General features: G+C 36.9%; 1 protein-coding gene across 3 annotated transcripts in view; it reads left to right on the top strand.

Moving 5' to 3' along the window:
- Positions 1-20,502, top strand: part of MYO18B (myosin XVIIIB) — a 2,352,406-nt gene that overhangs the window by 1,613,643 nt on the left and 718,261 nt on the right. For all 3 annotated transcript variants that reach the window (XM_044068483.1, XM_044068482.1, XM_044068484.1), the window contains one exon: positions 15,285-15,437. In XM_044068483.1, the coding sequence (XP_043924418.1) occupies positions 15,285-15,437 (153 nt within the window). The remainder of the gene's footprint in view (positions 1-15,284; positions 15,438-20,502) is intronic.

Here is a 20,502-nt window from a genome sequence, read left to right as displayed (position 1 = left end):
ACAATAAAATGAAACTATTGGAGCCAAAACTGAATCCGTTTGATGGGAAAAGAAAACAATAGTATAATGCAATTTTAGAATTTTTTATGTACCCATGAAAGGAATTAAAGAAGATGAAAAAAGTAATAAAAGACAGACGAAAAAGTGTTGATTTTTTTATGAAGCAGAGCACTTTTTCTAGAAAATATTATTAGACACTTTACCAGTGAAAGTGAATATGAAATACAAGATGGTGGAGGAAAGAAAACATGTTGACTGTAGTGAAGGAGAAACAAAAAAACACTGTTTTTGTAATGCAAAAAATCAATATGAATTTTTGGAAAAGTTTAAAAATGAATATAGTGGGAAAGGATTTAAATAAATATAGGAGAATATGATATTATATGGGAAGTATGATAAGGAACTGTCACGTTGATGTATGAAATAACGTTCTCTTTGTGACAATATGCATGATGTGGAAAAAAATGTGAGAATTTGTTATATAAAAAGAAAATGAAAGGAGATGATGACATAAGAAGATGGTTTTAGAAGAAAGGGTGGTAGGACTGAAGATGAATATAAAAGGAAAAAGAATGAAAGAAATCAAAATATTTACTTAAGTTATTTTGTGTTGATAAATTGTAAATAATTTTAAGCATGAATGCAAAAAATGAGTGTGTAAATAATTGATATAATTTCTTTATATGGTTTAAGATGAATACATATGTTAGTAAACCAGTTCTATACTTTTCTAAAAGTACCATGCAGTCTTTAACATCCATTTGAAATAGCATCAACTCACGCAGATGGGGCTTCATTTTAATATCTCATCCAAAGGAAAATATACCTAGGAGTGAAGCACCCCAATTATGCTGCACTGCATTGTCAGTTTTGGAAAATTAATTCTACTAGAAGCAATGCTAATAGAACTCCCAGCCTTCTGCATTACAATTGAGGGCACTACCTGTGAGCTACTGCGATTGTTCACTCAGTAACAGAATATCACCTTGATCTATACCTTACATTTTTCTTCTCTAGCTTAGTTGAAACCAAAACCTCCTTAACCAGTTCTCTTGTATGAACTCATATCATTTATTTCTCTACTTTTTAATTTCATTTAATGTCATACAAACACACCCACACTATAACCACCTCATTTTATCTATCTAGTCCTACCATCCCTGTTTTAGTTTCCATTAGCAAGCAATTTTGCCATCCATACCTATGATGAGATATAATTCTCTATCATGCACCTATTAAGCTCTAAACCCTCTCCCACATGTAAACATCTGCTCCTCACTCACTCCTAGTCTGCTGCCTCACATCTTTTCAGAAGCATAGTTAGGTTGGGGCAAAGCGAGCAGCCACCCTGGGTACACAGTGTTAGGAGGTGCAATTGGCATTCATTTCTGTAGTGGCATTTTTGATGTTGCTGTACAGCTTTTGCAGTCAGGACTGCGGTGCTCAGCACTTTGCGTGTAGTATATATTGCAGAAGCTGCTTTCTATAAATCTAGCAAGTATTTTCTTACAGTTTTTTTTTTAAAGATAAAGCCTTTTTTTTGCTCCTCATCTTAGAGATTGAAGGGAACAGAGGACCTGGCACTCCCTAGGGGTGAAGTGAATGAACTTTTCTTTTTTTTTTGTCCTCAAGGTAGAGTTGAGGAGTGCTAGATCTGCTGCCATGGGGCTTTGTAATATTCATGTTTCCCATTCTGGCATCATCACTGTCTTTGATTCCTGACTACTGTGTTACCTTAATCCTTTATATACTCCTACCTGCAACAATCTGATTCATGTAGATAACACCCCGACGATATGCCAAGCTACCTTTGAAACACAGACCAAACCTTACCTAAAAATAAACATACACATACAGTTAAAACTAAATAATACACCTCTAATAAAAAGCAAGAGCAAACACCTTACAAAATGCTATAATACAGCTCTATGCTGCTAGACCTCACCATGGTTTCCTACTTTACTGTGTTAGTCATGTTAAACCTGCTTCACCCCCAGGTAATGCAATTCTATATGATGCTAGCCCCTCACTCCATTCCCATTTTGGAATATCAAATTTGAACTCAAAATAACATACACAAGTGCAGGATGGGGTTATACTGCTTTGCTGAAATATTTGTTTGAATCTCAGAACAGTGGACTACTGTCCCAAAACACATTTAAAGAGACTGGTTATTATTTATGTGATTAATTTAATGTGGGAGTTGGGTGGTTTCTATCAGTATTGTATGTCTGGGATTTTTCTTTCAGTATTTTGTATCAGTATTTCATTGTGATGGACTACACACACACACACACACACACACACACACACACACACACACACACACACACACACACACACACGTATATATATACACACACACACATATATATATATATATATATATATATATATATATATATATATATATGTATGATAGGGGGGACTGAAGTGAAGGTGAATACTTCCTACCTTAAAAATACTTTAGAAGTATAACAGGAGTTTTTTTTTTATTTGCTGTTTATATGTTTAGAACAAAAATTATTTTTTTGCAAATGCAAGATTTGCAATTTCATGTCTTCTAATTGTGATTGGGAGCCATATCCTCAAAGCAGTAAACAGCAAAATCAAAAACAATATAAATTGCTCCCAGAGCCATACTTTAAAAATTCCTTTGAGAATATAGGGTGAGAAATATTAAGTTCTACTGCCAGAAATTACTAATGATAAATACTGGACTTATGGAAAATCAGAAAGACTTCAAGAAAATAAAACCTGTGAATATCGGAGGTACTTAAAGTAGGCCACTGGGACCAGATTATGTGTATGATGTACAGGGAAAAGCCTGCATCTTAATGAGAACTATAACTGGGACACACATGACTTGGTATGTGATGGAGCTATACACAAAAATGGTGATGCATGCTGAATATTTTTTTTATTTCTATTCTGTATTGGAATGTATACCAAGAGAAACATTTGTGAAAGTCATGGCTTTGCATACTTTATATATAAACTGCATTTGTTTATAAAATGCATATTTTTCTGTGAATTTTATTTGAGTGAAGCAGGACTATTTAACTGGTTTCATATAATGCTCCTTAAATGGGACCTACTGAGTTGCTATGAAGTACAATACTTTGGGGAGAGTAAAATTGTACTTGTTTGCCAGATTCTCTGTGAGACAGAAAGGCAAACACCTTGCATGTTACAGATTTGTTACTAATTACTGATTATTGCATTCATAATATTTTAAACAACTAAATTCTCTCTGCTTACATCCATAAATGCACTCCCCGACTTTTACTTTGCATACCTGAAACTGTAAAGTCTCTAATATGTGATTATATCAGAATTTTCATATTTTTTGTACATTCTCCATTTGATGCTTTCATGGAAACACATTTAAATATTGACCTGCTCAATTATTTGATTTTCTTAATGATGAAACAGTATAAACTTTTATGAAGCATTCATTAACCATATACAAGAACAGAAATGTAAATAATTCATTGTGGTTTTGAAAAGACATTATACTTCTTTAGCTAGTAGCATCAGATACAGCTGCCAAAATGTATTTCATGTAGTATCCTTAAATAAATGGCTACATTGTAACACTGCAGTAAGCATGTGCTTGTTTGATCAGCAATGGATCAGTAAACACCTCACAGAGAAATCTAACAGCCTGTACAGATAGGTTTATCAAAAATTTAGCAGGTCCTAGCAGAATAATCTTTAGAGCTTCTACTGAAATAAAAATCAGAAAACCATATCCCAAGATGATCTATTTCAATGTACAAAACAGACTACTTCCCTTAATTTCTGACATCAAATTATACGACGTTGGAAATGGATATTTCAGTTCTTTAACACTCCTTGACAAAAGTAAACTGCAAATGACAAGGCTTTCACTTTAAAACGTACATTCTCTTGTAGGAAATAGCATGATTTTGAAGTTGCGTGGGAGTCACAAAACTCTACAGTACAACAGTTTCATTTAATTTCAGAGCTAGTTTGATGTACCAAGACAACAGATCGAGATTCACTAAGGTGAATGTTAATCACTCTTGGATCACAATAGTAGTGAAGGTCACATGTGCTTCATGAAACATTCGAAGTTCAAGTCTGGAAGTTCAAGGATCTATTCCTATCTATGTCTAGTATCGTGGGTAAGGGTCTCAGTTGTACTTTATAAGCAGTATAGACATGCCTTGTAGTCACTAAACAGCTACAGTGTGAGGTAACAGTCTAACTGTTCTGCAGCATGTAAAGTAATATCCTTGAACTTTTAATGAGCTGCAGGATGGAAATGTCTTTTGTTTGGAACAAAACAAATTAAGGCAACATGAGGACAAACACATGGAATATTACATAAGCTTTTAAATACATAAGAGTTGCTGACAAGCTATTTATTTAGTGCCATGTGATGAATGGGCATTTCGTGTTATACATGCTGATATAAACACATGCACTCATGTATATATACATAAATACACACACACACACACACACACACACACACACACACACACACACACACACACACACACACACACACACACACACACACACAATGCACGTGTATATATGCATACACAGACACACAAAATGCACACGTGTATATATGCATGTACACAGACACATACACACACACACACACACATGTGATGCAAAAGAACATAGCAGCTGCTACACGGAATTTGCAGTTCATAGGTTCATATGTTCATGAAGCCTATCTCTGCATTCCCATTAAATTTTTAGTCCTTGTAATTTAAGTATGAATAACCCAGAGCCAGGAAGAACATTTATATGTTACTCCTATCCATAAGGGGCAAGGGAGCCAAACCGGGGGGGGGGGTGAAAATGCATTTTTCATCCATTAATCTAGAGTACGTTTGAATAGAGTTAAGGGTGCAGTTTGCTTTATGTGGAGAGGAAGATAATTTCAAAGAAGTTTTATTCTCTGTGATATGTATATTTCCCTCCAACATATTCTATTTATGTTGTAAAAAAGAATAAGATTGAGTGGGTGTTTATGTCACCACTGGATGTGCAGTAGATCTGAAAGGATCTGGTCTTCTGAGGGTCTGTAGTCAAGGCACAGATCACCCCTCAGTAGCCTGTATGATACTGAGAAGAGAAACAAAGCTATGAGATGGTCACTGTAGTTTCTATGATTTAGGCCCTTGATTTTCTTGGAGAGAAAGCATTGTGGTCATTGAAGTTGTGTTAAGTATTTGGACAGATGCATACCAAAGGGGTGCAATATACTCAATGATCAGCCTAATTAATGCTGTTACAATGGAATGATCACATCACCTGGACTTAGGTACCATACCCTTACCAATAAGCTGTCCAATGAGAAAGGTCTTTCGTACAATACTGAATACACAGTGATAGAAGGACCGTTTATTATCCATGTAGGTTCTTAGGTCTCTAATACTGAATACACAGTGATAGAAGGAACGTTTATTATCCATGTAGGTTCTTAGGTTCATAGGTTCATAGGTTTATACTAGGCTATCTGCCCTAAGGCATTTATAAGCCTAGCCCAAATTTTTGTGGCTTACGCCACCCCTTATATGAAAAAATACTGTGCCCATTAGTTTGTTGTGCCTCTGTCCAGCAGTGACACAGAGATGATTCCCGGGGTAAACCTATGATCTCCCATCCACAGGTCTAGATTTCTCTTGAACAGAGTCAGCGAGGTGCTCTGCCTCACATGGACCGGGATTTTATTCCACAGCATAGGGAGTCTCTGAGTGATAAATCTATCTCTCCAGCACGTCCTATTTATATCCGTGCTAAGGTTTAAGTCGCTTGCTCTAGTGGTTTTGGTGGATTTGGATTTTTGAGGTGGAGCATGTCCATTAATTCCGGGTTGGACATGGCCTTGTATGTCAGGCACATGTCACCTCTGAGCAGACGGTATGCGACTGAATAGAGCTGGAGTTTCTTCAATCTGGCAGCATATGACAGATTTTGAGTCCTTTATCCTTTTGGTGAGGAACTTTGGGGTCTCTCCAATTGCTGCAGATGTCGGATGAGATACATCCCGAATGGGGCATTGTACTCGATCATTGGTCTGATAAGTGAAGAGTACAGGGAACAATGACCTCACTAGATCTGGATGTGAATCCTTCATGATCAGGTGGGCAATGTAGAAGGTCTTTCTAACCACTTTAGCAATGTGAGTGTCAAAGAAAGGCCACTGTCAACCTGGGTCCCCAGGTCCCTGATAACCTCTTCTGTGCTTAGTGGATTGCCACCTATATGGTAGCTTGGGGTTACCTTGTTTTTCCCAAGGGTATGACTATACATTTTTGGCGTTTAACTTCAGGCCATGGCTCTGGCACCAGCTATCTGTTTCCGTGAGTCCCTTCTGAAGGATATCCGTGTCCGATGCACTTTCCACTATGGCGCCCAGTTTGCAGTCGTCTGCAAACTTTGTCAGCCAAAGTCCTCCCATGTTGGCCTGTACTTCTGAGAAGTAGATGCCAAACAATAGGGGGCCAAGGACCGAGCCCTGTGGGACACCACTTGTGACCGGCTTGGAGTCTGACACAGCGCCAGCAACTCTAACCCTGTGGGTTCTGTCCTTAAGCCAGTTTGCAACACTGAGGAAACACTGAGGAAAATGGCGTCGGCTGATGCCTTTATACCCGAATAACTGCAGCTATGACGTCGGGTGAAGTGCGACACCAGCCGAGGCCAGACACAGACTTTGGAATCCGGCCGACCGAAGGGCTGCCTGACGACAGGACTTTTCTTGCTGTTAGATGGTTCTGCTTTGTTAATGCCAAGAAGTATAGAGGGAGTTGCTCCTGTTTTTCTACTGTTAGGAATGCCATTTGCTTCGATGGTGCCGTGTCAGACTCCAAGCCGGTCACAAGTGGTGTCCCACAGGGCTCGGTCCTTGGCCCCCTATTGTTTGGCATCTACTTCTCAGAAGTACAGGCCAACATGGGAGGACTTTGGCTGACAACGTTTGCAGACGACTGCAAACTGGGCGCCATAGTGGAAAGTGCATCGGACACGGATATCCTTCTTAGGTCTCTAATACTGAATACACAGTGATAGAAGGACAGTTTATTATCCATGTAGGTTCTTAGGTCTCTAACTTCTAGGTCAGTTTTCAGGGATGTGTTGCTGATGTGATAATTACAGGGGGTGCCATGCTGGCTGAAGGAGACTATTACATATGTTTGGCATTTAAGTTTAGTCCATGGTTATGACACCAGCTATATGTCTGGGAAATGTCCTGTTGGACAATCTCAGTGTTCCCTAGAACGTTTATGATGGCACCATGTTTACATATATCTGCAGACTTGATCAGCCATAAGCCCTTAACATTAGCTTTGACCTCCAAAAAATAAATGTATTTATTTTATTTTACATTTGTTAACCGAGAGAGTCCGGCTGGATACATGTCCATTTTCAGCGGAGGCCCGGGGAGAAAAGTTCCAGGTTAGTAAACAAACAGTTAAACACATTCTAAGAAAGTTATACAGTTACAATACAATGTTCAGTAAAAAAAAATAGTTATGTTATTGTACAAAAAACATACATTTAAACATTTAAACAGTGAAGCAAAAGTAAGAGGGCAGAAGTAGGTCTGTTTCAATTACATAATGCATAGATTAAGGTGCACAGTAGCTAAGCATATCCAGAGAATGTAGGAAGGGCTAACCTGGTTTGGAACAGGAACATTGCCAGTGTGATTTGAGATATAGTTTAAGATTTTTTTTTGAATTATGAGGAAGATGGTTCTAAAGTGAGAACAGAAGGCAGTGAGTTCCAGATTTTTCCTACATAGTTAGAGTAAAATGATTCACCAGCAGCATTACTGGATTTAGATGTTTGGACTAATAGTTTATTGGATGATCGAAGTGACAACAAGTTATTATAGGGATTAATGATACATTTAAGAGCAGGAGTTTTTTCAGGGTGGTGAAGAATTTGATGGGCTATTTTGAGCTGGCTATAGTGAAGTAGGCTAGTGCATTCTAGCCACCCCAGGTGCTTCAGGTTAAGGCAGTGGTGGGTCCTGTAGGCCATACCTGTTGCAAATCTAGTGATGTGATTATAGCAGATGGCTAGTTTGTTAAGTGTTGATTGGTTTAGGTTAGTAAGAAGGGGAGAGGCATAGAGAAGGGTTGACAGCAGGTGTGTACAAGCAATAGTAGATCTGGTGTGCGGGGTAAAAAGCATCTGACCTTGTAGATGGACCCAAGTTTTTTGTTGACAGTTTTGATGGTTTGATTAATGTGGGTGTTAAATTTAAGGGAGTTGTTGATAGTGACACCTCAAAGCTTAGTATGGGTATCTGGTGATATAATTGTGCCATTGGAGGAGTTAATGGAGAACAGTGGGGAGGGGGTCTTACAGGTGGGTGAGAATGTGAGCAATTTGGTTTTGTTAGGATTTAAAATGAGTTGATGACTTAAGAACCATTTTTCGACTAGGTTAAACGTGTTTTGGGTGATTGCCATGAGATCTGTCAGGGAGGTGGCTGAACAGATTATAAATACCAAAGAGGAGTATCTCAGGACTGAACCTTGGGGTGCACCAGTAGTCACAGGTCCTTTGGAGGAGGTAGAGCCACTAACTCTAATTTTCTCAGTTCTATTTGTAAGCCAGTTATGCTATCCAGTGAGTTACATCAGGATTATCATTTAACTGAGAGAGTCGGTTAAGAATATCTCAGATTGGGATGGTGTTAAACACCTTTGCAAAGCCTAGATATCTGGTGTGTACTGTTTTTCCTTCATCCATTTCTTCAGTAATCTTTTTGAAGAAGTTGACCAGGTTAAGCAGGCAGGATCTACCCTTAACAAAAATGAACTGGCCTGGGTCAAATGTTTGTTAGTTTCCTATGTCCTTATTTATAAGTTCCTTAGTGATCTTTTCCATATCCTTGCAGATAAGGTTGGTCAGACTTATGGCTTTATAATCATCTGGGTATGTTCCTGCCCCAACTTTTTGCAGGGGGATGACTGTTGCTGTCCTCTATTCATCCAGCACAAAGTCTCTTTAGATAATACTGGTGAATTGCCTCTGTAGGGAGAATGACAAGTTCTAATATAGGCTGGCCAGTTGACAGTCTGGTATGCTGCCTGGCCCCATATGGGGGTTTGGCTTTATTAGCCTGAATATATCTACAAAGACTTAAAAAGTAATAGTAAAAAGTCGGGGACATTCATAAGCTATATTTCTGAAACACGTGATGTCCTTAAGGGGTCATTTGCATATATCCCATAGGCCTCTATTACATGAAATTTATGGTATCACATAGTGAAAACTTTAGCTTGGTTGGGTTTTTCTTTAGTTTTTATTAATTGGTTGTCTGTGTGATGCTTTATTCTTTAGTTTGGATGTTAGTTGGGATATTTTGCATGCACCTTAATGATTATGGACATCACCTGGGTTATAGACCCTGTTTCTAAAGTCTAGCCAATCACTCTACTTACACTCTGCATATCAGGTGATAAGCAGGCTTAAACATGCATATCCATACTACTGAGGTTTGGTTTTATTGATCTGAATGAAAGCCTTAAAAAGAAAAAGTATAAAGCCATGGATATTCATAAGCTACGTTGTTGAAACACTTGATGTGCTTAAGGTGTCATTTGCGTATATCCCTTGAGACTCTATTACAGGAGGTTTAATGTGTCACACAGTGATAACATTAGCTTGGCTGTGTTTTTCTTGCAGTTTTTACTAATTGGTTTGCTTGTGTGACTTTGTACTCTTTGGTTTGGATGACTACTAGCTTATACAATCACCATGGTATACCCTCCTTATGCATGCTGAGACTGTTTCATTGCTGCATCAGTTTTGTTTGTGTTTTCATTTTAGTCACACAAGATGACATAAAATGTCCTTGATTTTATTATTCAAAGTCCACACTGTGTTTTGAGCTATGCTGCCCCCTACAGGGATCAGCACCAATGGACTGTGGTCTGATTTTGGTATGACTGGATAGTTCACTTCTGCCATGTTGTGTTTCCTTGCCAGTTATCACACACTATGCTTTTTCATCATTCTTATTTCACTTTCTTCTCTGTCCATAATTAGAAACTTGTATGCTGCCAAACATGCATGGTGCTTCATTTCTTAGTTTATGAAAAATATAGCCAGTCATGTTTTGCTTCTTTCAGTGTGGTCTGCCTTCCATAGAATAGACAGTTCCATTTGTGTAGGGGTTTACCTATCTACACAATCTTTATTTTTTCATTATTCAGTTTAACACATATTTAAACTTGTTCCTTTACCATTCAGTTCTGCTTGAAGTTTGGTGTGATATGGATTATTAGCACCCTACTAAAATTCAGCTTTGTTACCACATCTGTCAAAAATTAAATTTTGTTTTGTAAATTTTGGAAACTAGCTAATATAGTCTTGTAAGCTTTGTCATATGCCCAACTACTGGATGTATCTGCACCTCCTTTGCTCAGTTCTAGATTTCTTTATAGTTAAGTTTACTAAAATGTATCTTTATTTGATTTATGGCAATATTTAACACTGAGAAAGTGCTTTCTACCTTCTGTTACCAAGTTGCTTAGCTACTCAGCTCACTTTTTTTCTCACAGACAGGCTCCGTTCATACATTCAAATATATAAAGTGCCTTTTTATAGAATGGGCATACCTCTCAACTGTCCAAATTTTTACAGAATGTCCAGACTTTTGCTTTATGTTTTCTGGAACATCACTGGTAAATCATTGAGGACCGAATTCAGAAAATAATGGCAGACATTTGAGTTTCAGACTTCATATCTTTAAGAAAATTTATGCTAATGCAAAACCTATTATTCTATCAACATTCTAAGTTTGTAAGAGCAATATTTAAAAGCTGTCCGTCCCTGTTTTTGGGCTTTTGTCCCCCTTTATTTGTGGCTTTGTCCAGATGTTTTGCTCTAAGAGGTTGAGAGGAATGGATACGTGACTCTCAGTGAGTTACAGGCACTGACTCAGGAACAAACTATCACATTTAGTTGTTTCTAGAACTTAAGACAAAAAGAGCAAGAATCTGTAAGATATTGCTTTTGACTTGTAGCACCTAAAAATGCTTCATTAACTGCATATCACTGGAATAAAAGTGGTTAAAGATTGGAGAAAATGGCAGAGAATCAACAGCAAAATATTGAAAATGTTGGTTTCAATTACCACATAAAATATCTGTACCACAATATGATTATAAAGGGTACATATTCATTGGCCAAGAAGGCAGCACACTGCAATATATTATATGTAAACTAATACTCTTCATTTATAAAGTATATTAGAGTTGTACCTCTCAACCTCTTAATGCAAGAAATCTGGACAAAGCCAGTAATAATGTGGGAACAAATGCCCAAAAATAGGGACAGACTTTAAATATTGCTCTTATAGACTTTAAAAGTTGCTAGACTAACAACTTTTGTATTAGCATGCATTTTCTGAAGTATATAAAGTCTGAAACTCAAAAGTCTGTCATTATTTAGTGACTTCAGTTCCAGTGGTTTGACAGAAAATCACAAATTTTAAGAGGAACAGACCAAAAATATGAGGCAAAAATCTGGACAATTGAGAGGTATGAATTTAGAATTTGAACACAGTGTCATTTTGAGTAATACAATGGCAGCAAAAGTACTCACAGTTAAACATAATATTTCAACTGCTGTACTTTAAACATCATTTTGTATGTTTATTTCTTAGTTATCTGTTATTTCTAATAATTGGAAAGAAAAAATAACATTTTAGTGAAAGAGCACAGATTTATTTTATTATAATTGTTCTATGTTCATTGTTTTCATTTAGCACAGATATGTGTACACAGTTTTTTTCTGCTGACAATGAACTTAACAGTAACAAACAGTACTGGATTTGTTAGCACCTTACTCAGATGAATGTGTATTACTAGATATGAGATTCCCCTATAATACAGTCTGTATAAAGATTATTTGGTTTATCACACTGACTACATTCCATAATCTACGATTCCAACCAAATTATAAGATGAATGTCCAAATACTGGTGAAGCAATACATTTATAGGAAGAAATAAGAAAAGATTTCCTATCATGCCCATGCATTTCCTACATGGCCAGGGGTGTGAACAAACATACATTTTCATTGTTTTTTTTCCGATAAGTCTGCATTTTTTGTTCTCCTTCTGCTTCTGATTGCAAGGGTTAGAGTGTGAAAACCAAGCTTGTCTTTCCACAATCAGTGACTTCAATTCTTCCTGACATATTGTAAAGCATTCACAAGTCAATTGAGAGATATAATGAATCCTTACATTTCTTTGTCATCTACCCCTGGCTGCTCTCATAGTGGTCTGTACATGGAACACCATCAGATGGAACTGCATTGGTGGCATCCTATAAGACATCCAACCATTTCATATGGCCTTCTGGATCCAAGAAAACAAAAGTTCTAATCCAACAATTTCCAGATCAATGATGTATCTACACCACTGTGAAGAGTAAATCATGTTATCTTGCATAGAGATTTAATTAATACAGATTGTATTAACCATGATCTTGTTGTTTGGGTTAACTACATACAGCTTATGACTAAATAAGAGGATGGACATGCAGATAAGCAGCAAGTTAAGACTGCTGACTGGTACACCACCACTTATCAGCTCAGTGCCACCAATTACATGACACAAGCCATAAATTCACACATCAGCCTCATGTAGAATCATGTAAGATCTTAAAGTCCTTCATAAAGAGTAGGGGGATCATATCGTGGGTCAGATTTGGAATGGGCTAATTCTCATATCATCCACTCCCTACTCAGTAGTGAATCACTCAAGTGTTTACCAGATAGTATGGTCAAATAAAGGCCATAGACCATCATCCTGTAAAAACAACAGAAATGCTAATTCTGTGTGTTCTAAAACCAGACGCACACAGCCATATTTTGGTATCCTGTCCATGAAACTCCTGAACGGAGTAATGTTAAGGCATACACCTCTCATGGATATAAAAATATAAGTTTTTGTTTTTGGCTTGTATTTTATTTAATCATTTGTGATGCAGGTAATTGGTCTATGAAGTCTTTTCAGCTACAGTCCCAAGGAAGAATAGAATAGAACAGAACAGAATAGAATAGAATAGAATAATCTGAAATAAAGAGAGCTAGATAGCTAGTTATTTTTTTCTATAGCCATTCAATTGGTATTGTTTTTGGGGGGTATGTGGAAATCAAAGCACCCAGAGTAAACCCATGAAGACAAAGGGAGAATATGCAATTGCCATATAAAAAAATGATTAGAGGTCAGGATTCAGAGAAGAGACTTGATGCTTTTAGGCAGATTAAAGGCAAGAAGGTTGACACAGTGGCTAGTGCATTCATGCACAGAGTAGATATAACTTTTTTTTAAATTTATTATTTGTGTATATTAGTTAAGTTGTAGAATTGGATCGAGGCTCATTTTTAGATTTATGCCAGGGAGTATTACCTGGTTAAGTGAATTTCTTAGACTCACTAAGCAGGCAAATGGAGACTATGGAAATCAAACCTGGATCACATGTTGCAGTTCCTTTGCTGCTGATACCCTTAATCATCAGTGCTAAACTGTCAGACAATGCAGTAATGTTGCAATAGTTATTTATTTATTTATTGGCATTTGTTTACTGTGATAGTCCACTGGGCCAAGCAGAACCCATTTTCAGTGCAGGCCTGGGGAGAAAAGCTCCACAAAAGGCACATTTAGAATATATAAAGCACACAGGATAAACTTAGTACGAATGAATTCAAATACGGTTGACACAGTAGTATGTGCAAACATTATATCAGATGCTTAGCAAACATATTATAGCAGAGGTTCTAAGCTTCAACTACATTAAGAGAGTAATAACAGCCACGGTACAGGCATTACAGGGTATACGAGGAAGGTGGGGAAGATATAAGAAGGCAAGGGGGAAAGAAACTAATATTATTAGAGTAAGGGTGTAAGAGTGAGAGTAGAAAAAAAATAGAGCTAGAGGACTAGGGAGAAAGATGTTAATAGTAAAGAGGAAAAAACGTGTGTGTAGCAAGACAGTAAACTTGAAATGAACAGTGGGTAGAATACTAGTTGAGGTAGGAGATTATAGGAATAATAGGAAGGGGCTGAATAATTAGGTTATGGAAGGAGGAGGCTTAGTACAATTACAGATACAGGTAGAGTAGATGTGATTACATAGAGCTGTTTTGAATGCAAAAGTGCTTTTGGTGTTGCAAATGGCTGTTCCAGGTTTTAGCTATTGTCCAGGAGTATAGTATTTGACCAGCAGGTAGTCTGGGTTTATGTATTTGGAGGGGGTGTTGGTTTTCTGATTTTATGGACCTATTGGGATTATACAGGGATAATAAGGAATTTATGGCAGGGTAATCCTGAGGTTTTGTAAGTATTTTGTGTGTGGCAGTTAGTAGCAGATAGGTGAGGTAATGGGGGAAGTCAAGCCAGTTCAGTGTTTTAGGGGTGTGCAGTGGTGGGTGGAAAGGCGGATGTCTTGTTGCAAATTTAGCTGTTTTGCTATAGCATATTTTTAATTTAGTTTTGAGTGAGGATTGGAAGTTGGTTAGCAATGTGGCACAGTAGGCAAGAGACGAAATAGCCTGACCCATATTTACACAAGACTTCTTAAAACATATGGCAGATCTATCTCCTGTCACCAGTTGTCTCCAAGTGCACAGAACAGCTGAAGACTGCATCAGTAAATGCCACTGACTACTCGGACAGCTATGCCCATTTTAAGAGATGTTTCAATCCCCTGTAGCCTGGTCAGAATCTAAGTGGTTCCTATTGATTTAGATGCTGAAAGACTGAATACAGTGTTACACTACCAAAGCATTTTACGATAATTTGTTCTGAAATTGTCAGAGAAATAAGCATTCACTCTTTCATTCTCATAATTGCTAAAACTCAGGAATCTCTCACCAGAAGCACTTTTTTATGAGATCAATTTTTAATTGTTATTCTGCATATTATTTTTTGTACATTATTTTATTTTAGGTTTTCAGACTATAATGTCGTTAAAAATCATATGTTTAATATTCAGACTCATTAGACACTGTTTCACACATGTAGTATTATATAAACCAGTATGCAACTTTGGGTCATTATTTGTGTTAGAATTTCTAGGGGATCCGTTAACAAACTGACATGTGCTATTCTGCTAAGATAATATAAATTACAGTAAATAATTTTACAGTTACAAATTTTCTCTCTTTTAAGGTGGGTAAGTTTAACAGCTTAGCTAAATGACATTGCATTTTTTCACAAGACTATAGTAATTTAAAGTTGATTTTTTTTTCTTGCTATACAGATTGGTCATCGAGATTTTGATGTGGAGAAACGCCTTCGACGAGATCTAAAGAGGACGCACGCCTTGCTGGCTGATGCACAGCTTCTGCTAGCAACAATGGATGATCCATCTCAATCAGCCAATAAGGAAGAAATAGAAAAGCTCCGTGCCCAGGTCTGAATTTGCTTATTTCCTTCTGAATGCTTCACTCTTTGTGCAATCACCGTTAGGGCTATTTAGACTTTCCCCTCTGTGCTCTGACATGCTTGCTTCAGGGAGTGTATTGTCCAAAGGCATGACCACTCACTGCCTTCTTATTCTTCAGACCATTTCTTTGGCATCCATTATCCTTATGGTGCACTGTAATTACATATTTCTTATGCAGGGATACAGGACTATACCCCCAATAACAGACATCTTTTAAATGTTTTTGATACATGTAAAGAAATAGTAACCATCTAAAATGTTGGGAACCACTAGAGAGCATCCTGAAACATAGAGACTGAATGGTCAAAAAAATAGTCTTATATCTATTAAGCACAATTTGACCATTTCCCTGAATATTAACTTTTCTGATAGTTATGGAGATCTCAGAGATAGTGTGTATAAGCTTGGGGGTTGTGTGGGCTTACTCCCCACATTGTGGGGTACTGGAGGACTTTACTCACTGCCAAAATGAAGTTTAAAGGAGAAGAGAGATGTTCAAGATCTGTTCTTCTCCTGCAGTTTTATTTTTATTTTGGAATTTGGAGTACCAGCATTTCTATAAGGAGCCAGAATAAACACTACATACAGCACTGGTAAATATAATACGCTAGTGCATCAAAAGGAGGTTTGTAAGTAAAGAGCAAAATTATTCACAAAAATTGACTAACCTGATCATATATCTGGGTGTAAGAACAGACTCAAGAGTCTCATTCTAATTTATACGATTTTTGATTCCTGTATTACAGTATAGGTCTGTTTAGCATTTGCTATTTCTTAATGTAAAGTTGTAAAAGTCTGTGGCATTTTGTATTCTACATTTTAGTTTAGTAGTTATTGATGCTCAATTTGTTGCTGTTAGACAATGGAATAGTAAAAGTTGGAAAATAAATCACTGATTTTACATGCATTTATACACATCAGCAAATAAAGAAAGCTACTGCATGGAGCTGAGAAAGACATGCTAAGGAGGAAAAAAGTAAATAATGCTTTGAACTGGGGAAATATGAGCTTAGTTAAAATGAAAGTGCTGTCTTTGTCTTGTAATTTAAATTTATTTAGCTTGGTTAAGACTATCATGGTTTTGTTTCTTACAGTAGATACACAAGTATTCCTATTTATTGATTTCAGGGCTTGAACTACACAAACCACTCTCCAATTAATGACAACTGAGCCGGAATGTTGCAACAAAGACATTTTTTACATATTCAAAATGGTTTAAGACATCCACTTACAAACAGCATCAAGAAACAGGTGTTGGTTACTTAGACCACATAAGCATAATGTGTTTCCACATTCTTATAAACATGTGAACATGTATTACACCTATTGCCCAGTAATTGACAGCAAAGGCAAAGTCATTGCTGCTACTTCAGGTATATTGCATATTTTATGAAGACAGAGAACTCTGACATCATTTATTGAAATGATTATATTACAAAACCTATAATCATCAGCAAATTGCTAAAGCAGGGAACAGATTACCATTACTGATTTATTCACTTACATCATTCAGCTACATCATTGACTACATCTTAGAATAAAATAGGCAGTTGTAATAGAATTTTGAAATTAAGGCTTTCTAATCACCATCTCTCTTCTCTGAGTCTGCTTATGACTAAATGGACTAATGGCTGCATGTGTTCCTGTGTCTTCATGGTGTTTTTATACTAATATTTACTTGGACTTTTATAGATTCAGTTTCTGTCTGTATTTCATCCTGCTGTTTCATCTTCACTGTAACCCTAATATTTGCTCTGTATGTTCCATGCCTGTTCCTCCTTATTTTGGATGTTATGGCAGGAGATACAAAGGAGATCTTTAGCAATGACACAGTGCTTGAGTAGACTCACTTGCTCTGTTTCAAAGCTTTGAAACATTGGGAAGGACTATGATTTCTTTAACTACTATGATAACTAGCCCTTTCAGTCTTAGTCTGTCTATCTCATCACAAACAATGGAGCCTTAGGTTGTTAATTATGTTTTCTTGGGCAGCGTAATATCTTGTGCATCCTGAGGTAATGTTATGACCTCCTCAATTTTGTTGACAATCCACTAGCATTACATAACACAGAAACTGTGAGAGATGCATTTAGTAAATAAACTGGAGGCAGATCCCTTAGATTTTGTCATCAGACATAGACAAACTTATGCTGAGGTAAATACCTACTCAAGTCTTCCAAGACACATGATGATAAAATTCAGCCATAAATAGTATCATATAGACATCAATCCACTACTAACATAGGTATACCAAACTTAGTGTGTTATTCAACATCATTGTAATTTATTGCTTTAAGGAATCATCATGTTAGAAAGGGAATGCCATTAAGACAGCCGAAGCCTACAGCTAAAATCAAGAGTAATAATGTTCTATTTAGCTCAGCTATAATGCGGCAAAAATAACACACCTGCTGCTTACTGATAAGTTTGACGTAGCTTTTAGTCAAACCTATACCAAGCATCTTTGATCAAAGTCAGAGCAATGGCATAATTACCCACTTAAAGAGTTTTCCTAACAAACGAGTCAGACTTGTTTGCCTGTAATGTATTTATATACCCTGCTTTTTTCTACTTTAGGTAAATATATCACAAGAGATTCCTTCACTGTGTCTGGAATAAACCCTGTATTCAAGATTTTCTGTACTAAGTTAAACAAAGGGAAGAGAAGTGAAGGTTTTAGGCAAAATAAGCCATTTAAGCTATCTAGGCTTGAAGTGCATCATGCTTTATTTTTGCAGGACCTCTTTAACGTCTGTAGCCATGATGTTTGAACATATGTCTTTCTGCCCAAATTTCATGTCACAGCATAAAGTAGTCACCACATTCATATCAGGAAATAAAGTTACATCTGAGTCTGTTGGCTATTCAGATAGGATCATTTGCAACTGAGTTATAGGATCATTCACATCTAAATTATTTACATTAAGATACATCACCAGCCTTAGCTGACCTATACTGTCTTGTATGGTTATAGCATACTTTGTTATTATCCTTGATATAACCCACCAATTTCAATTCATATTGCTCCTTAGATTTCCTAATAAGATTCTTTAGATCACAGATGCTTGTTTGCATATGAGCTTATTTTTATAAGATGAAAACCTACTATAAGTATTCCAGAAATATTTTTTCTTAACACAGACTTTTAAAGTGACACAAATCAACATGGAGGAAATTTATCCACATCTCTGTCAGGATAATTTTTATTAGTTAAAATCGGTACATTTTGTGAATGATAGCTTATCAAAGTATAGACAAAAGTTTAACTATCTGCAATATTGCTTTCATACACAATCTTTTTAGTTCCATCTATCATTTTCAATATTCATGTCTAGATCATCTCCCTTATAAAAACTGACTGAATTTCCAGAGTGCTAAATATTCATAATCTTTTTTTTGTTTGTGTTTCACAAGATACACACAAATGGTCCGCCTTAGCAATGATATCTTCTACAATGGGGTTAAAATTACGATGATCATTTTAGCCTACACAATATCAGGTACCTTTTTCATGAGAATTTTTACCACAACTTAAAATGCTACTTCCGATAAATTAGAGTAGCTTTTTTTTGTATGATATCTTCATGTAAAACCAATCAATATCAACAATTATTAAGAATTTTTCTTTAAAGCATATTGACAACTCCGCTTAACATTTACTTCTCTGACTTTCTTGAATAGTCATACATGAAGACCTATAAAAGGAAACTTAATTCAATATATCTCTACCAATTGACACTGGCACTAGAGGAACTCCAGTCTGAGTACCCTAGAGGTATGCTTGTTACTGATGTATATTGAGACACCTCCACCTTAGCCCTTGTCTGTGCAGCTACTGGTCTAAAAGTGTGGAAAGCACTGAAACCTTTTACTGCTGGGGTACTTGCTACCGCTTTAAACCCTGTCTCTGTAACTGCACAGTTTTCTGTATTCTTAAATGTGGCAAGGGCTTGGAGGGAGTGAAGTTTCTTTGCTTATTATCCTGGTAATGTGTAGTAACATTTTGAAGTTCAGTTGAGTTGATTTTGCTATGTTGGTAGGTTTGTCAATTTGGCATTGCCTAAAAAAACACTGTGGGGGTTGATAAAGTTTTAGCCAGTGTTCAAAATCCTAGAGGGGAGAGATGCAGACCATCCTTGGTAAAGCAATGTGATCTGTTAAACATGTCCTCCCAAGCTGACAAATATTGTATCCCCTTAGAATGGCATCAGAAAAACAGCCAGTTGTTGGAATCAATCAGTTTTTGTTCATATTGTGGCATCATATTCGGTGATAGTAATATGCTACTCAGGGCTAGGCTCATACCAGCCTGAGATATATAATCTGAAAACTCTATACTGCCTTTCTTCATATAGTCCAGGTAGATACATCTCAGGCCATTTACACCTACATGGACTATGATGGAATCATACTGGTACCTGTGCCATAATGACTTGAGTGTGTGTGTGATTTGATGGATTCTGGATCCAGATAAGCAACTAACAGATATTTTCTCCTTGTTCATTCTGATTAGAGGGGCATCGGTATATATTACAAAGGACTCCCCTATGATGAGAGTCCTGGGAAGTGTGTTTGCTTGCCGTAGGGGCTTAGTGTTTGGGGCTTTACTGAAAGTAACAGTATGTGTCATGTTAGCTGTTGTTTTTTCTTAGTGCCTTTGGGCTTGCTGAGGCATAACCTTGACAATGGGTGGTCTAGGTGATCTTTGCTATTTAGGAAGGTTATGTTTATATGCCTCAGCATATGTTAGTCTATGTATATGTCATGTACTGTGTGTGGTGGATGTTATGTGCATGTTTTTTACAACCTGATGTTCACTTTTATGCAACAGTTTAGCCTCTAGTGTCACTGTGTAAATACACCTCCCACATACTGTGTATGTTTTTTTTTTTAATATTAAGTGGTTGTCAGTATACATGAGACAACTGCTACATTGTCCCAAGATGCCCATGTCCACCAAGCTGGCTACAGAGAAGTTGTATATCCATACTGTCCAGTCCTTTGATTTGTGAGGTACAAGTGGGTGGTATAT

The sequence above is a fragment of the Protopterus annectens genome, chromosome 4.part0 (assembly GCF_019279795.1).
Source record: "Protopterus annectens isolate FY-2018-M chromosome 4.part0, PAN1.0, whole genome shotgun sequence".
NCBI lineage: Eukaryota > Metazoa > Chordata > Ceratodontiformes > Protopteridae > Protopterus > Protopterus annectens.
Note: the sequence above shows the minus strand (reverse complement) of the source record. Positions and strands in the feature narration are given on the sequence as shown.